Here is a 19,027-nt window from a genome sequence, read left to right as displayed (position 1 = left end):
ATAATATAGAAAGAGGGGAGTTTTTAAGATTCAACAACTATTATGGGTTGCTAATATGACTAGGATAATGCCTTTGGCTGCTAGACAATGAAAGAAAGTTTATAGAAAACCAATAGAACAGGAGAACGCATATGAGGATGTCTTTCTTTATAAAAGACAGTGCCTTCAGAAAGTATTCATACCCCTTGAATTATTCCAAATTTACAGCCTGAATTTAAAATATCAAATCAAATCAAATTTTATTTGTCACATACACATGGTTAGCAGATGTTAATGCGAGTGTAGCGAAATGCTTGTGCTTCTAGTTCCGACAATGCAGTAATAACGAACAAGTAATCTAACTAACAATTCCAAAAAACTACTGTCTTATACACAGTGTAAGGGGATAAAGAATATGTACATAAGGATATATGAATGAGTGATGGTACAGAGCAGCATAGGCAAGATACAGTAGATGATATCGAGTACAGTATATACATATGAGATGAGTATGTAAACCAAGTGGCATAGTTAAAGTGGCTAGTGATACATGTATTACATAAGGATGCAGTCGATGATATAGAGTACAGTATCTACGTATGCATATGGGATGAATAATGTAGGGTAAGTAACATTATATAAGGTAGCATTGTTTAGAGTGGCTAGTGATATATTTACATAATTTCCCATCAATTCCCATTATTAAAGTGGCTGGAGTAGAGTCAGTGTCATTGACAGTGTTGGCAGTAGCCACTCAATGTTAGTGGTGGCTGTTTAACAGTCTGATGGCCTTGAGATAGAAGCTGTTTTTCAGTCTCTCGGTCCCAGCTTTGATGCACCTGTACTGACCTCGCCTTCTGGATGACAGCGGGGTGAACAGGCAGTGGCTCGGGTGGTTGATGTCCTTGATAATCTTTATGGCCTTCCTGTAGCATCGGGTGGTGTAGGTGTCCTGGAGGGCAGGTAGTTTGCCCCCGGTGATGCGTTGTGCAGACCTCACTACCCTCTGGAGAGCCTTACGGTTGAGGGCGGTGCAGTTGCCATACCAGGCGGTGATACAGCCCGCCAGGATGCTCTCGATTGTGCATCTGTAGAAGTTTGTGAGTGCTTTTGGTGACAAGCCGAATTTCTTCAGCCTCCTGAGGTTGAAGAGGCGCTGCTGCGCCTTCCTCACGATGCTGTCTGTGTGAGTGGACCAATTCAGTTTGTCTGTGATGTGTATGCTGAGGAACTTAAAACTTGCTACCCTCTCCACTACTGTTCCATCGATGTGGATGGGGGGGTGTTCCCTCTGCTGTTTCCTGAAGTCCACAATCATCTCCTTAGTTTTGTTGACGTTGAGTGTGAGGTTATTTAGATTACAAAAATAATAATTCTCACCCATCTACACACAATACTATATAAGTGAAAACTTGTTTTTAGAAATGTTAGCAAATATATTGAAAATTAAATACAGAAATATCTCATTTACAAAGGTATTCATACCCCTGAGTCAATACATGTTAGAATCACCTTTGGCAGTGATTACAGCTGTGAATCTGGGTAAGTCTCTAAGAGCTTTGCACACTTGGATTGTACAATATTTGCACATTATTTTTATTATTCAGTCTTTGTCAACTCTGTTGTTGATCATTACTAAACAGGTATTTTCAAGTCTTGCCATACATTTTCAAGCGGATTTTAAGTCAAAACTTTAACAAGGCCATTCAGGAAAATTCAATGTCTTCTTGGTAAGCAACTCCAGTGTATATTTGATCTTGTATTTTAGGTTATTGTCCTGCTGAAAGGTGAATTTGTCTCCTAGTGTCTGTTGGAAAGCAGACTGAACCAGCTTTTCCTCTAGGATTATGCCTAAACTCCCCTGTCCTTGCCAATGACAAGCATACCCATAACATGATGCAGCCACTCCCATGCTTGAAAATATGAAGAGTGGTACTCGGTGATGTGTTGTGTTGGATTTGCAACAAGCATAATTCTTTGTAGTCAGGACATTTCATTGCCACGTTTTGTTTTTGTTTTACTTTAGTGCCTTATTGCAAACAGGATATATGTTCTGGAATATTTTTATTCTGTACGTGCTTCCTTCTTTTCACTTGGTCATTTATGTTAGTATTGTGGAGTAACTACAATATTGTTGATGCATCCTCAATTTTCTTTAATCAAAGCCATTTAAATCTGTAACGGTCACCATTGGCCTCATGGTGAAATCCCTGAGCGGTTTCCTTCCTCTCCGGCAACTGTAGTGACTGGGTGTATTGATACATCATCCAAAGTGTAATTAATAATAATAATAATTTCACCCTGCTCAAAGGGATATTCAATGTCAGCTTTTTTTTCTCTTTTTTTTTATACCTCATCTACCAATAGGTTCCCTTCTTTGCAAGGCTTTGGAAAACCTCCCTGGTCTTTGTGGTTGAATCTGTGTTTGCAATTCAGTGTTCAACTTTGGGACCTTACAGATAATTGTATGTGTGGTGTACAGAGATGAGATAGTCATTCAAAAATCATGTTAAACACTATTATTGCACATAGAGTCTGTGCAACTTACGTGACTTGTTATGCACATTTATACTCCTGAACTTATTTAGGCTCCCCATAAAGAGGTTGAATACTTATGGACTCAAGACATTTCAGCTTTTCATTTGTAAAAATGTGTAAAAACAGAATTCCACTTTGACATTTGTATTGAACCTTTATTTGATCGGGGAGTCATACTGAGACCAAGCTCTCTTTTACAGATGAGCTCTGAATTACATACTGTACATTACAGAAAATACACACATCAAAATGCAAGCAGAAAGAAGAAAACACTATCATAAAAACCTAACACATTCATCTCATCAGTAATAAGGTCCTCAATCAACTTTCTGAATTGCCCTAGAGGCACCAGAACATCACATTTAAGAACATTTTGAAGATTGTTACGCAAATAAGGTACAAGAAAACAAAACGCTAATTTACCTAACTAGGTAAAGACCAAAGGAATTTCCAGAGTTAGCTGTCCCTTAGACCGGGTGTGGTAAGTTTAGTAATGATGTTAGGTACAGTGGGTCTTCTTGTAGAAAGGCTTTATCAATAAAAACATAGCAATGTATCAACCTACGTGACATCAAAGAGGGCCAACCAACTTTCTGCAAGATAATGCAGTGATGAGTGCTAAAACTGTCTCCCTTAATAAAGCACAGTGGGCTATGATAAACTGCATCTAACTGCTTTAATGAAATGGCAGCTGCATTCATATAGATGATGTCACCATAGTCTAGGACTGACAGGAACGTCGACTGAATGATCTCCTTTCTACTATTTAGCGAGATTTCTATAGAAGAAGCCCATTTTTATGGCCCATTAACTAACTCATCAATATGCTTTTTAAAAGACAGGTTTTCATCTATCCATATGCCCAGATATTTGTAAGCAGGGACACGATCAATATGGACACCAACCAAAGTACATATGCTTAAATCATTAGTGTTATTTGTATGCACTCTAGAGAACAACATATACTTATTTTTTTTTAACCTGCAATCAGCACTAATTTCAGGTCAATAAAGTTGTTCTGTAATCAAGGATGCAAACTAGTCACCTTTTGACGAAGTTTGCCGTTTTGAATCCAAAATAGGTGACCTCAGGTGACAGCTTCATTTCAATAGTAGGCCTACTATTAGCCTACTTGCAGAGTGAAGCTTGGGTTGGCCTGACTGAAAGAACAATATGGGATTTATGATTTTAGGTCATTCAGAGTATATGTCACTGTTTCATAAAATGTTCACACAGGGCGCCTATTCGTAAGTAAGCATTCCACTGTAAGGTACCTGAATACCTGTTGTATTCGGCGCATGTGACGAATATGATTTGATTTGACATGTATTGGCGTGCACAATTGTGGATTGATTTAAAAAACAATAAATGAATCTTTAAATTATTTCTAAAACTCACAGGCTGCCAGTGCAGACCTTGAACCCGCTGTATTGTGTGCTCTCCGTCTGGTCTTGGTCAGTACCCATGCTGCAACATTCTATATGTTTTGCAGGATTTTTTTGGTAGACCAGACAGGAGAGCATTACAGTAGTCAAGCCTGCTAGTAAAAAAAGAATGGATGAGTCTCTCTGTAGCAACCTGAGAGAGAAACGGACGCACCTTGTCAATGTTCCTCAGTTGGTGAAAAGCTATTTTGGTCACATTACTAATGTGTGATTTGAAATTGAGTTCAGGAATATAAAATAACACCTAGGCCTTTTAACTGGGGTTCTATCTTTATTGCCGTTTATTTTATTGCCGTACCCCGGTCTTGTCTTGATTTAGCCGGAGGAAGTTGTGAGCCATCCAAGTATTTAAATCACTAATACAGTCTAATAATTTATCTTTGGAGCTAAAATCCTCTGGTGACACAGAAATGTAAAGTTGTGTATCTTCTGCGTAGCAGTGAAAATCAATGCTAACGCTGCCAAGGGGTAACATATATAAACTGAACAGTACCAGACCCAAAATCGAACCTTGTGGAACGCCATGTGATGTATTTTCTCTGAGTTATGTTCACCAAGGGTGACAAAAAACTCTTGACTGGTTAAATACGTCCTAAACCAATTTAGAACTGGACCAGAGAGGACAACCCATCTCTACATTCTGTCCAGAAGGACATCATGGTCAACAGTGTCAAATGCAGCACTTAAATCCAAGAATACAAGGACAGAGAGCTGTTTGGCATCTGTATTGGCTCTAAGTTAATTTACCACTTTAACTAAGGGGTTCTCTATGCTGTGAAGGGCCCGGAAACCAGATGGGGATTTTCAAAAATAAAGTTATCATTTAGCCGTTTGAAAACCAATTGCTCCAGAATCTTGCTTAAGAATTTAAGGATGGAGAAAATAGCTAAAACCTGAAGAATCCACTATAGCAGGTTTTTAGTGCAGTGGGTTTGAAAGCGCCTGTTAACAGGGAGGGATTAACAATAGTTTGCACTTCTTCAGATATGCAGTTAAAAACTGTTTTTAAGAAGGTGGTGGGGATAGGATCGAGAAGGCAGGTAAACGGCTTAAATTGAGAAATCACTTTCCTGAGCAGGTCTGTGTCATCCACGGAAATGTAATCCATAGTGCCTTTGCGTGATATGCTAGGGCACATGTCATCAAACTTCAGGTCTTGCTTGACTGATACCCAGCCTAATGGGTGTCATCTTATCTCTGAAATATGCTGCAAACTCATCATTTAGATGTGGAGGAAAGTTCACATAGGTTTTGCAGGGGTAGGATTTATCAGGCCATCAATGGTCGAGAACCATTCTGCAGCTAGAATAAATGTGATGTGAAAACAAGCCAAGGTTGAATGCGAATCAAAATGGTGTATGACATCAACAGACGCTTGTAAAGAGTGGCTATTGAGGAACATTCTCAATAGTTCTTATTCTTTACAGAATGTCTGGCTGACTGGGGAACAACTTGAAACCAGTGGAAGCTGCTGAGGGGAAGACTGCTCATAATAATGTCTGGAAAGGAGTGAATGGAATTCCATTTACTCAATTACAGCAGTATTATGAGCCGTCCTCCCCTCGGCAGCCTTCACTGATTGACACTGTCTTTAATAGAACGATAACAGATCCTGTTTACTGGCAGATATCTCTCTGAAATGTGTCTGTTGAGCCCTCTAAAATGGGTTCTCATAGCTATTACCAAGTTGATATTTCATTTAGTAGTCACAGTTGTGTGCTTGTGACTAGTTTCACACTGAGAAATGCCACATCAGCCTTTTTCTGGGTAAAGTGTGTGTGAATGATCTCTTGGTGGTATGTACCCTTTCTTTCATTTACAGTACTCTAAATTTGCCACTGTCACTTTCATTGCTCCGAACACTGCCTTGTGTGAGAGACTTGTGTGAAGTATGCTGTACATCTCTAACCTGGCTCCTAAAAGACGCCCCATCAAATACTAAAGGACCCTTGAAAGCCCCTTTCAGTTCTCCCTTAATTCCCCACCCAATCTCACACACATGCTGTATACAGTCAGACTGAATACATAGCAAACTGAAACTGAAAAGGTTATTTCTGTGTCCCTGCGTAGCAATATCGCAACTGGGTGACAGTAAGACACGGGAGAAAATGCATGAGCTGTACTGAATGTCTAAACAGTATCTAACTGTGGTTTCAACATTGATGTCTGGGAACTTGAGTAACTAGAAGACTTTGTGGTGTCAAGGCAGGTGGACTGCAAAGATAATGTATTATTCCCGCGGAAAGCGAAGTGCTGCTTGTAATGTCTACAGGGATGTCCCCTGCTGTCATTGAGTCACTGTGAGAGATGGGTGGTGGCATAGTGTGGTGTAATGCGTTGCTCTGATGGAGCACCACGTGCAGTGCAGCACGGTAATGGAAGCCTATCCTGCATCACGCTTCCTCATCCATTTGATTTGCTTGTTAGAATATAGCACTAGCATAGCTTTCCATGCTCTCTCAATCATTTAGCATCACTTGGCGTAGCATGAGTATAGCTTTGCTAACGCATTCGATTTTCATTAGTTAGCATAGCCTCAGTGTAGCTTTCCTCGCTGTCTTATTCAATTAGCATCAGCTAATGGCTAATTTGGGATCCCTTTGGGAATGGTGGAGGGAGGTTACACTATACTGAGGCAGTGTTTCTCAACCCTTTTCCAAGGACTGGCACGCAATTGTTCTCTAAGGCCCTCCGATTGTACAACTTGCATTTGAGAACTGTTTAAATTAGTTTCAGCGAACCATCTGCTTCATGTATCGGGGTTTGAGAAACACTAATGGATGTCTCTCTTTTACACAGCCTTCTGTTTGCAGAGCCAGTGGAAGGAGTCCATGTCCAGATATGGATGAACTACTGCATCTGGGTTAGACTGACAGGGTTGTGTTGCATGGGGGGCTGTGAGTTTACCTCTACTGGGAAAGCTCTAGTTCTCTATTTCTAGGCGTATGTCTGAGAATGGGACCAGTTGCCCATCAAAACTGATGGTGTAGAGTAAATGATCAGACAAATTGATTCACTCTAAGAGTCCGATGACAGTTAGATTTACTGAGGCTGCAGTGCAGAGAGCAAACTGTGGAGCCTGGCTCAGCTCTGCTCAGTAAGAGGATGAAGAGAGAGGACTTGGGAGAGGCCATGGTCTACTGTAACCTCCTGGAAACTAGGAGGTTACAGTAGATACCAGTATTCTTTTCCATGACAAAAATGATAACAAGAAGCAGACCAAACTTTGGTAATTTAAAAACCTTTTATGCATAAAATATTGTCTGCTAGAGCTTGGAAAATCAACACGTGACTCTGGATGACAACATAATGATGTATGTTTCCAACATTAGGGCTGTTTTCCTAAAGACGTTATTTCTGCTTTGCACTTTGTTTCCTTGCTATGATACTAACAAGTATCGTCATACTGGTATCATCCCGGCCCTACTGGAAACCAGTGCCAAGGCCCATTAATGGAAAGAAGATACAGCATGATAACCCAGTTTCCCCCTCGCTTTTCCTATCTCTTCCCTCCTTCATTGCTTACCGCCCTTATGACCTAGCTCTTAGTATCTAGACAGAGGCTCCCTAGGTTGGTTGGTTGTGTTTGAGATGAAGATAGAAGAGAGATACTTCTATGGAGAGAAAGGCCTAGTAGTTATTGGTCGCTCCTGTACTCAGACCTATTGGCAGATAGTGGAGACTGAAGGGCGTGGGGAGGGTTATAGCAGGGCAGCATGGGGTTTTGGAGATGGGGGCCGGGACGGCTGCTGTATGATGCACTCATGCGTAACCCCACTTCCCAATTGATTACAGCCCAGGAGCTGTCATGTGCTATCTGTGTCCATCCTGTTGCTCTTGAAGAATGCTAGTCTGTATTTCAAGGGGGCGTGGACTGATTCGAGGCTGTGTGTGTGTGTGTGTGTGTGTGTGTGTGTGTGTGTGTGTGTGTGTGTGTGTGTGTGTGTGTGTGTGTGTGTGTGTGTGTGTGTGTGTGTGTGTGCGTGTGCGTGTGTGTGTGTGTGAGAGTAAGAGAGATTTGCTAGAGGAGTAAGTAATAATTATTTGCTTATACAATCTCCATTCCTTGACCCTCTCCCACTGCTTGTCGGGCCATCATATCACCCAATAATTTAAACTCTAAACATTACAGAAATGCCAAACAAGAAAACTCAATTATCTAACTCAACGTCTATACTGTCTGTATTTTGTCCTGCACAATTCAAACCATTTTCTAGGCTTGCTGTATCTTTGCCAAGTACTAACTGTAGCCGCTGGGTCGGAAATGCGTTCCGGAAAGCTGCACTGCCAAATCAAAAGCTCTCCAAACGCATAAGGGAGTAAGGAAAGATCCACTCTCTAAACAGATGATGATGCAGCTGCAGTGCACTCTGATTGAATGGAGGACACATTAAGACATGGCCATGTCTGAGCTGTATGTCTAATCTGTTTGATATGGATTATGTAGGTTACATTAGACACTACATTAGAGATTTCACTTACAGGTACACCCACCACGTAGTATTACTTTGGCAATGAAATCATACACATTTTATCGAGAATATATATATTCTACAGTGTAGAAAATAGTAAAAAATAAAGAAAAACCCTGGAATGAGTAGGTGTGTCCAAACTTTTGACTGGTACTGTGTGTGTGTGTGTGTGTGTTGAAGTCAGAAGTTGAAGTCGGAAGTTTACATACACCTTAGCCAAGGACATTTAAACTCCGTTTTTCACAATTCCTGACATTTAATCCGAGTAAGAAGTCCGTCCCTGTCTTAGGTCCGTTAGGATCACCATTTTATTTTAAGAATGTGAAATGTCAGAATAACAGTAGAGAGAATGATTTATTTCAGCATTCCCTTCCACAAGCTTCTCTCAATAAGTGAATTTTGGCTCATTCCTCCTGACAGAGCTGGTATAGCTGAGTCAGGTTTGTAGGCCTCCTTGCTCGCACACACTTTTTCAGTTCTGCCCACAACTTTTCTATAGGATTGAGGTCAGGGCTTTGTGATGGTCACTCCAATAACTTGACTTTGTCCTTCAGGCATTTTGCCACAACTTTGGAAGTATGCTTGGGGTCATTGTCTATTTGGAAGACCCATTTGCGACCAAGCTTTAACTTCCTGACTGATGTCTTGAGATATTGCTTCAATATAACCACATAATTGTCTTTCCTCATGATGCCATCTATTTTGTGAAGTGCACCAGCCCCTCCTGCAGCAAAGCACCCCCACAACATGATGCTGCCACCCCCGTGCTTCACGGTTGGGATGGTGTTCTTCGGCTTGCAAGCCTCCCCCTTTTCCTCCAAACATAATTATGGTCATTATGGCAAACAGTTCAACTTTTGTTTCGTCAGACCAGAGGACATTTCTCCAAAAGGTACGATCTTTGTCCCCATGTGCAGTTCCAAACCGTCATCTGGTTTTTTTATGGCGGTTTTGGAGCAGTGGCTTCTTCCTTGCTGAGCGGCCTTTCAGGTTCTGTCGATATAGGACTCAATTTACTGTGGATACAGATACTTTTGTACCTGTTTCCTCCAGCATCTTCACAAGGTCCTTTGCTGTTCTGGGATTGATTTGCACTTTTCGTAGCAAAGTACGTTCATCTCTAGGAGGCAGAACGCATCTCCTTCCTGAGTGGTATGAAGGCTGTGTGGTCCCATAGTGTTTATACTTGCGTATTATTGTTTGTAAAGATGAACGTGGTACATTCAGGCATTTTGAAATTGCTCCCAAGGATGAACCAGACTTGTGGAGGTCTACAATATTTTTTCTGAGGTCTTGGCTGATTTCTTTTGATTTTCCCATGATGTCAATCAAAGAGGCAGTGAGTTTGAAGGTTGGCATTGAAATACATCCACAGGTACACCTCCAATTGACTCAAATGATGTCAATTAGCCTATCAGAAGCTTCTAAAGCCATGACATCATTTTCTGGAATTTCCCAAGCTGTTTAAAGGCACAGTCAACTTAGTGTAGGTACACTTCTGACCGACTGGAATTGTGATACAGTGAATTATAAGTGAAATAATCTGTCTGTAAACAGTTGTTGGAAAAATGACTTGTGTCATGCACAAAGTAGATGTCCTAACCGACTTGCCAAAACTATAGTTTGTTAACCTCTCTAGGGTACGTGGGACGCTAATATCCCACCTGACCAACATCCAGTGAAAGTGCAGGGCGCCAAATTCAAACAACAGAAATCTCATAATTAAAATTCCTCAAACATACATGTATTATACACCATTTTAAAGTAAAACTTGTTGTTAATTGCACCACAGTGTCCGATTTCAAAAAGGCTACAACAAAAGCATACCATGCGATTATGTTAGGTCAGTACCTAGTCACAAAAAAACACAGCCATTTTTCCAGCCAAAGAGAGAAGTCACAAAAAGCAGAAATAGAGATAAAAATTAATCACTAACCTTTGATGATCTTCATCAGATGACACTCATAGGACTTCATGTTACACAATACATGTATGTTTTGTTCGATAAAGTTCATATTTATATCTAAAAATCTCTGTTTACATTGACGCATTATATATTGCTTCCAAAACATCCGGTGAAAGTGCCAAGAGCCACGTCAATTTACAGAAATATTCATCATAAATGTTGATGAAAATACAACTGCTATGCATGGAATTAAAGATATACTTCTCCTTAATGCACCCGCTGTGTCAGAAAAAAAAGCTTTACAGAAAAAACTTTACCAAAAAAGCTTTACAGAAAAAGCACACCATGGAATAATCTGAGTACAGCGCTCAGAGACCAAAACAAGCAATACAGATACCCGCCATGTAATGGAGTCAACAAAAGTCAGAAATAACATTATAAATAGTCACTTACCTTTTTTAAAAATGTATTTATTTACCTTTATTTAACTAGGCAAGTCAGTTAAGAACAAATTCTTATTTTCAATGATGGTCTAGGAACAGTGGGTTAACTGCCTGTTCAGGGGCAGAACGACAGATTTGTACCTTGTCAGCTCGGGGATTTGAACTTGCAACTTTTCAGTTACTAGTCCAACACTCTAACCACTAGGCTACCCTTTGATGATCTTCATCAGAATGCGCTCCCAGGAATCCCAGTTCTACAATAAATGTTCGTTTTGTTTGATAAAGTCCATAATTTATGTCCAAATACCTCCTTTTTGTTCGCGCATTTAGTACAGTAATCCAAATGCGCAGGCACTAGGTCCAGACAAAGTCAAAAAAGTTATATTACAGTTCGTAGAAACATGCCAAACGATGTATATAATCAATCTTTAGAATGTTTTTATCATAAATCTTCAATAATGTTTCAACCGGAGAATTCCTTTGTCTTTAGAAATGAAAGGGAACGGAGCTAACTCTGGCGCACGCCTGACTGAGCACATGGCCTTCTGGCAGACCCATGACTCAATCAGCTCTCATTCTCTTTCACTTCACAGTAGAAGCCTCAAACAAGGTTCTAAAGACTGTTGAAAGCCTTAGGAAGTACAATATGACCCCACAGACACTGTATATTGGATAGGCTAAGACTTGAAAACCTACAAACCTCATATTTCCCACTTCCTGGTTGGATTTTTCTCAGGTTTTTGCCTGCCATATGAGTTCTGTTTCACTCACAGACATCATTCAAACAGTTTTAGAAACTTCATAGGTGTTTCTATCCAAATCTACTAATATGCATATCCTAGCATCTGGGCCTGAGTAGCAGGTAGTTTACTCTGGGCACGCTTTTCATCCGGATGTGAAAATACTGCCCCCTACCCCAAAGAAGTTAACAAGACATTTGTGGAATGGTTGAAAAACGAGTTTTAATGACTCCAACCTAAGTGTATGTAAACTTCCGACTTCAACTGTATATACATCCCTGGATTACTGGATATCTGCGAGGTTTCATCAGACTTGATGAGTGTGGATAGAAGGGCAGGTGGTATAGTGTGTTAGTTCAGGGATGTTTATTTACCACAATGCTTTGGGGGAGGGGATAATGTAGGAGCTTTGAGTGAGTGACAGATGGTGTGTTGGTAACCCTTACTCTATGAACTTCTTATACTGGATGTGTGTCAGTTGCCCTGTTTGCTTACAGTTGCTATTTGTTTCTGTTTAATGAGGCTGTGCTAACATGTTTGTACTGGTCTTAGTGCAGGCCATAAATTAAGCTGTGAGGACAATGAGTTAATGCCTTCAGTACAGCAGCAGTTGTTAGCAATTTTGTTCAGGTGAATGGGTGTATATCATACATTACAGAGCAGAGAAAATGTGTATTTTACATTTACTGGTCTAGTGATTCTGTTTTGGTAATTCAATTATTGGTGTGAATATTCTTGAAATAAATACATTTAAGATACAGTATGTTCTGTGTGTGTGTGTGTGTGGGGGGTTATAGAGGATAAGTACGCACATATCAGGCAGCCTTCCTGGCCAGCTGAAGATGGTTGCCGAAGCTGCATCAGGGTGTAGTCGTGTGTCACTCTGGATATGAATGGAACCTGGGTGAGGTTATTGAACTATGACAGCAGTGCGTCAGTGAGAAACTCCGTATATGCCCGTCCTCCCCCACAACCCTGCCCTACCCCCTCCCTGGGCAAAGAGGCTTTGGCTACGTTGTCTCCAGTGACTGACCTGATTTCTAAGAGTGTGTGCGCGTGCAAGGCAGATTAGTGAGGCTGGCAGCAACTCTATTCTCTATTACATTGCAGTGTCAGTTTGGGCTGGTGATGGCACAGTGTGTGCGTGTGGGAATGTGGGTCAATGTGTAGTGTGAGGTCAGTGTTCCCAGACACACACACACACAAACCAGCTTTGTGGATTAATGGCCCAATGTCATCCTTTAGTTTTACGTACACTTCTGTAGGTTTTTCCAAAACACAATGATTTACTCAGCAAGAATAGGAAGTGGCACATCAATGTAAAAGGGCAGGGATGGGCAATTTTGATAGGGTTGGCCCCCCACCTTGCGACCAACAATTTTAGCGGACCTCTTCTTGACAGCAGAGAGGAAAAAAATGTATGTTAATTTCCTGCAATTGTATAAATGTTACCATGGGGCGTAGAGAAAATGTTGCAGTTTTAAAGCAAGTTTGTTGCAATTCTAAATCTTTTGCCATGGGGCGGAGAGCAGATTTTGGAATTTTATAACACATTTCATGCAATTCTACTCATTTTGTCATGGGGTGGAGAGAAAAATGTGCAGTTTTACAGCTAACTTCCTGCAATCGTATACATTTTGCCATGGGGTAGAGAGAACAATTAGATTTCTGAGTGAGAGTAACTAACAAAATCAATGAGGGCCCCTCGGTCAGTGATTTGACCATAATTAATACAAGTGTAGATAGCTAGCCGCTACACTAACTTGCCAAAAGCGGGGCCGCCAGTTGCCTATCACCGGTTTAGGGCGATTCCACGGGAACAGCGTGACACTGAGATTCTGAGTTTTCTAAATGTATGTCAAACAAAAACCAATTATTGCAAAGTTAAAGGTGTCACGCCCTGACCTTAGAGATCCTTTTTATTCTCTATTTTGGTTAGGTCAGGGTGTGACCAGGGTGGGCAATCTATGTGTTATATTTCTTTGTTGGCCGGGTATGGTTCCCAATCAGAGGCAGCTGTCTATCGTTGTCTCTGATTGGGGATCATACTTAGGCAGCCTGTTTTCCACCTTAGTTTGTGGGATCTTGATTTTTGTTAGTTTCTGTATAGCCTGCAGAACTTTACGTTTGTTTTGTATTTTTTCATTTGTTCATTTGAAATAAAAGTAAGATGTTCGTCTACCACGCTGCACCTTGGTCTAATTCATCTAACGATGGATGTAACAAAAGGTCCAATGCATCCATTTTGTTCTCAATATCAAGTACCTTATTATCTATGCATAGTCACTTTAATAACTCTACCTACCTGTACATATTACCTCAATTACCTCGACTAACCGGTGCCCTCGCACATTGATTGACTCTGTACCGGTACCCCCTTGTATATAGCTTCACTATTGTTCTTTTACTGCTGCTCTTGAATTATTTCTTACTTTTATTTCTTACTTTCTTTAGGTATTTTCTTCAAACTGCATTGTGGGTTAAGGGCTTGTAAGTAACCTGTTGTATTCTGCGCATGTAACAAATAAAATGTTATTTGATTAAATCCTTTTTGGGTAACAATGAACTGATTGCTTTCAATTAAAATGGTTAAAAATAAACAAAAATAGTTTATAATCTAAGAGCAAGACTGTCTGAGAGTGATCTCAGTGGGGAGGGAAAACCTAAAAACTAGCTGTTATTGACAGAGAGGTTTGGAACAGTCTTTCTTATTGGCCTATTGACTAATTGACCGCCTGGTGATGTCACAAGGCAGGCCAAAACTCCATCCCTCCAAAGCAGGCAGACATTTCAGGTGGCTCTTTTCAAACTGCTCGTACACTTAAAGGGCATTATCACAATTTCACAGTATTATTCCAACCTAATAGTGTGGAAATATATATAAAACACCGGGAAATCAAGTTTTTGACTGCCTTGGGCCTTTAAACAAGGACTACTTTAATAAATGTCCACTGATAATTTTATAATCACATTTACTTGAAGAACAGTACAGTTGAAAAGTTTGTTAACAGAATGACAGTTTGTGCTGTTACTGTCATCCGTTTTGTTACCAGACTTTGCATCTGCACTGTTCTTAAAGTAAATGTGTTTTTGTAAAAATGTCTTTGGAAATTGTTAAAATTAATTTTATTGTGCATAGAGTTGCATGGTTTGTTTAACTTTGCAATTATTGTTTTTTGTTTGACATACGTTTTTATGTGAAAGATTTGAGTCTCAGTGTCCCTGTTACTGTGGAATTTCCCTTTACCAATAGAGCAGTAGATATCCGTATGTATTAGGTTAACTAGCACCCCGTATTCTGTGGTTGTGTATGAATACTATGGAAACACATATTAGTCCTCTAGAATTATTTATTTTTGAAGTTGACTACTAGTTATTACAGGCAATGGTGTCTCTTTGACAGGCTTCTGACTGGAGTCTGTCAATATACTGCCCAGACCACCCAGGCTGCATTCATTATTTGAGTTGAATGGTTATAACTGAAGGATAATGGAGTTAGGCCTAAACTCACCAACGGCTTACGTCCATCCTCCATTCAGTATTGACTGAGCTGGCCTGAGTCCCAGCCTCAGTGTCCTACTTGGGGTCCTGTCCTGTACTTGGCCAAGCCCTCTTGGCATCTTACCCCCAGGATCTGATGTCCACATCTCACATGGCTGCACTGTGGGGTTGGGAATCAGGCCAACACATCCCTTTAAATTCTATTTCCTTCTATTAACACATTTCTTCTTTACCCCATTATGTTCTGATAGTCTTAAGTTGACCAACTAAAACTACCCTGGAGTTTCCTCTTAAGCCGCTATAGTTCCCATAACTACCTGGAATTTCCCCTTTGAAGGGACTTATCTGATGATGGACAATTAAAAAAAAAAAAACAATGATGCCAGTCAGCATGGCCCTTGGATGAGCGACACCGTGTAGCAGTTTATCCATGCTCATGAATTAAATGGACTATACTTGTCCCACTATTCCTGTGTCAGATAAGCCAGACATGCAAATTCCCCTCCTCCACAACCTTCTGACCTGGTTAAGGGGACCGGCACGTATATCAGCATCAGCAAGGTCTTTACAAAAGCCCTTATTATTGTCAATATGAAATGACCTGCTTTGTACCTCTGTGTGTGTGTGTGTGTGTGTGTGTGTGTGTGTGTATGCTGCCTTAATGCAGCCTCTGTTCTGGAGCTGATCCAGATGAGTAGTAATGAGTCTGGGAATGGGGAACCGTTGGATAAGGAAGATGAAAGTTCTTTACCAGATGCTGCAAGAAAAGGAAGCTATACTACATGCAGAACCTAAAACTTCCCCTTCCCTTTGAACCAAATATGATTCACTATTATGCCCTATGGTTCTGTGATATCATAAAGCCTATGGCGCTCTGGTGTTTTTATGATAAGGTAGCTGTGACTCATCCGCTTTGCTAAGTGGGGGGGGGGGGGACCCAGAGGTCCCATTGAAGCATATCTAAAGTGGTAATGAATAGAGAAGACAATGGGGAAAGTCCGCCAAATATCTTTCAAAGTTCATTCTTCATTGTCTGTGGTTTAAAAATCTAACGCTGTAGATTTAGAGGAAAAGGCTGATATTGAAATAGTGAAATAACAGACGGTTGTTTCTGGTACTGTACAGTCCAACAAAGGATTCTGTCTATCAGGGATTGACTCCAGAATGTTTACTCTTTTCAACTTGCATATAAAAAAATAACAATGAGTTAGTGTAACGGCTAGCAAGTTAGCAGTGGTGCGCGCTAAATAGCGTTTCAATCGGTGACGTCACTTGCTCTGAGCCCTTGAAGTAGTGGTTCCCCTTGCTCTGCAAGGGCCGCGGCTTTTGTGGAGTGATGGGTAACGATGCCTCAAGGGTGACTATTGTTAATGTGTGCAGAGGGTCCCTGGTTTGCGCCCGGGTATGGGCGAGGGGACGGTCTAAAGTTATACTGTTACATTAGCTTTGATCTTGTGCCAGACTGCCACGCTCGACACAGAACGCAGTAGGGCCGGAACCCTTGTGTCAATGCCGGTTTCCAGTCTAGTCATTGACCCAAATAAATTATTACTAATCTAGGAATCCTGACATCATGTCATTGTCTGTCTCACTGCTACAACATACTGTATATATACTGAACAAAAATATAAACGCAACATGTAAAGTGTTGGTCCGATGTTTCATGAGCTGAAATAAAAAAATCTCCTACATTTTCCACATGCACAAAAAACTTATTTCTCCAAAATGTTGTGCACAAATTTGTTTACATCCCTATTAGTGAGCATTTCTCATTGACCAATATAATCTACTAGAAAGGTGTGGTATATCAACTAGCTGATTAAATAACATCATCATTACACAGGTGCACCTTGTGCTAGGGACAATAAAAGGCCACTTTAAAATGTGCAGTTTTGTCATACAACACAATGCCACAGATGTCTCAAGTTTTGAGGGAGAGTGAAATTAGCATGCTGACCTTAGGAATGGCCACCAGAGCTGTTGCCTGGGAAGTGAATGTTAATTTCTCCACCATAATCTGCCTCCAACGTTGTTTTAGAGAATTTGTCAGTACGTCCAACCTTCCTCACAACTGCAGACTACGTGTAACCACACCAGCCCAGGACCGCCACATCCACGCATGCATGAAAGTATGAATTTGCAACAGAAATTAAATTTTGACCTCTCTCCCTTTTGATCTCTCTCTCTCTCTCTCTCTCTCTCTCTCTCACACACACTGTGCTGGCAGCTGATGGAAGAGAAGACACCCATCAAGCTTGCCATGGTGTCCAGACTGCCTAAGTTCGGTGTCCGCCCCACCACGGGGGTCACCAGCCCCCTGCCCAATGGAACCACCCCTTCACCCCAAGACAGCAAGACCACCCCCCAAGCAAGACCCAATGGGGTGGTCCGTGCCTCCTCCTTCTCTCTAAAATGGAGGAAAGACGGTGGCAGTACTCCAACCACCCCCACTAGCCTTGAAGATGATGCATGCCCAAAGGAGGGAGGGGACAAGCCCAAGACTCAGCACTCCACATGGGGGAGGGAGATCAAGAAACCGTCCCCATCTACCCCTAAGAGGGTCAGGAGTTCTGGTTCGTCTGAGTCATCTACTTCAAGCCCCAGGGCCATCCCCCGCCAAGTCGCAAAGACCAGCCCCAAGGCAGGGCCCAGACAGGGGCAAAGCGCCTCCTTCAGTGGAGGCCCCAAACTAGGCCAAAATGGAGCTACTGATGGCTCAGGACAGTCAGGGCTGGTGAGGCCACGGGCCAGCTCCAGCTCCCCTCACAGCAGCTCTAGAGATAGCCTGTCCCAGTCCAGCGACAGCCTCAAGTCCCTCACACTGGACAACATGGTGCGCTCGCAGAGTTTCACCCACTTCAAGCAGATCCCGTCCCCGACCAACTTGCCCATGGCACGCTCCTTCTCCTTTAACCGGGCAGTGGAGCTGGCCAAGCCTCTGGCCAACACACAGCTACAACCACCCAGGACCAACCACATCAGACCCCACCAGCTGTCGAATGGGAGGCAGGGCCTGGGGATGGGCCTCGGCCTGGGGACAGGGCTGGGGGGGCTTCAGTATCCTAGGAGCCTCTCTTCAGCCGGCTCCCCCTCCACAACCCCTAGTGCCCTGAAAAAACCTCTTCTCCCCAACTGTGTTCTGAACAAGCCTTCTGCTCTGGGCTATAGACTGACACGGCCTGACCAGGTCAAGCAGCAGAAACCCCTGTTTACAGGGAGGGTGAAGGGGGAGGTCAGGGCTGGAGGAGTGGGGGACGGGGATAGGGCAGAGTCACCCCCCCTCACCCTCACTCCAGACCCCCTTAGTGACAGCGACAGGACCTCAGGGGGGCAGCTCAGGGGGACAGGGGAGGGGCTAGAGGACATGTCTCTCTCCTCAGCCTCATCGCTCTCTCGAGGAGACACCAGTGAGGAGTTCTTGGATGACTTTAATAACCTGGCTGATGGGGATGTCCCAGACAACAGGGCGAGAGGTAGTACTGCCACTCAGACCCGCCTGCGTAGCTTCCTGAATGAGACCATGGACTGGAATGAGATGAGCCTCTCAGGTAAGCAAAAAAAAAAAAAAACACCTGCTGAAATCTTATCTTCTTTTGTTACTACTATTTGCCACGATTAACCACTCTAGAGCTTTTATAACACTGTTTCAGTCCCATAATTCCTGACAGTCAGTAAAATGTATGAACTGATTGTCCTGTTTGTGTCCCCTTTGCAGGGCGGAAGGAGGAAGTTGGGGTGAGGACAGCCCTTGACATCCTGCCCCCAGAGAGGGCAGACTTCCTTCAGGGCTCGTCTCTGGAGCTGTCCCCTTCCAACAGCTCGGGGGGCACCTACATGTGGGACGAGGAGGATCTGGAGCCCCTGGGACCCAGAACACACCCATGTGAGAGCTATGACGACTCAGACCGCCTCAACAGCATGGTGAGTCAACGCTTGGTTTGCCCCAGGGCACCAAATTCATACACACGAAAACACCCATATTTACCTGGCTGGTCAGATACAG

At 42.3% G+C, this 19,027-nt stretch overlaps 1 protein-coding gene across 5 annotated transcripts in view; it reads left to right on the top strand.

Moving 5' to 3' along the window:
• Positions 1-19,027, top strand: part of ccser2a (coiled-coil serine-rich protein 2a) — a 77,809-nt gene that overhangs the window by 19,863 nt on the left and 38,919 nt on the right. For all 5 annotated transcript variants that reach the window (XM_042323613.1, XM_042323614.1, XM_042323615.1 and 2 more), the window contains 2 exons: positions 17,252-18,572; positions 18,740-18,945. In XM_042323613.1, the coding sequence (XP_042179547.1) occupies positions 17,255-18,572; positions 18,740-18,945 (1,524 nt within the window). In that variant the 5' untranslated portion in view covers positions 17,252-17,254. The remainder of the gene's footprint in view (positions 1-17,251; positions 18,573-18,739; positions 18,946-19,027) is intronic.

Source organism: Oncorhynchus tshawytscha, linkage group LG06 (assembly GCF_018296145.1).
Source record: "Oncorhynchus tshawytscha isolate Ot180627B linkage group LG06, Otsh_v2.0, whole genome shotgun sequence".
In the NCBI taxonomy this organism is placed as follows: Eukaryota; Metazoa; Chordata; class Actinopteri; order Salmoniformes; family Salmonidae; genus Oncorhynchus; species Oncorhynchus tshawytscha.
The sequence above is the reverse complement of the archived record's forward strand: the minus strand, read 5'-3'. Positions and strand labels throughout refer to the sequence as shown.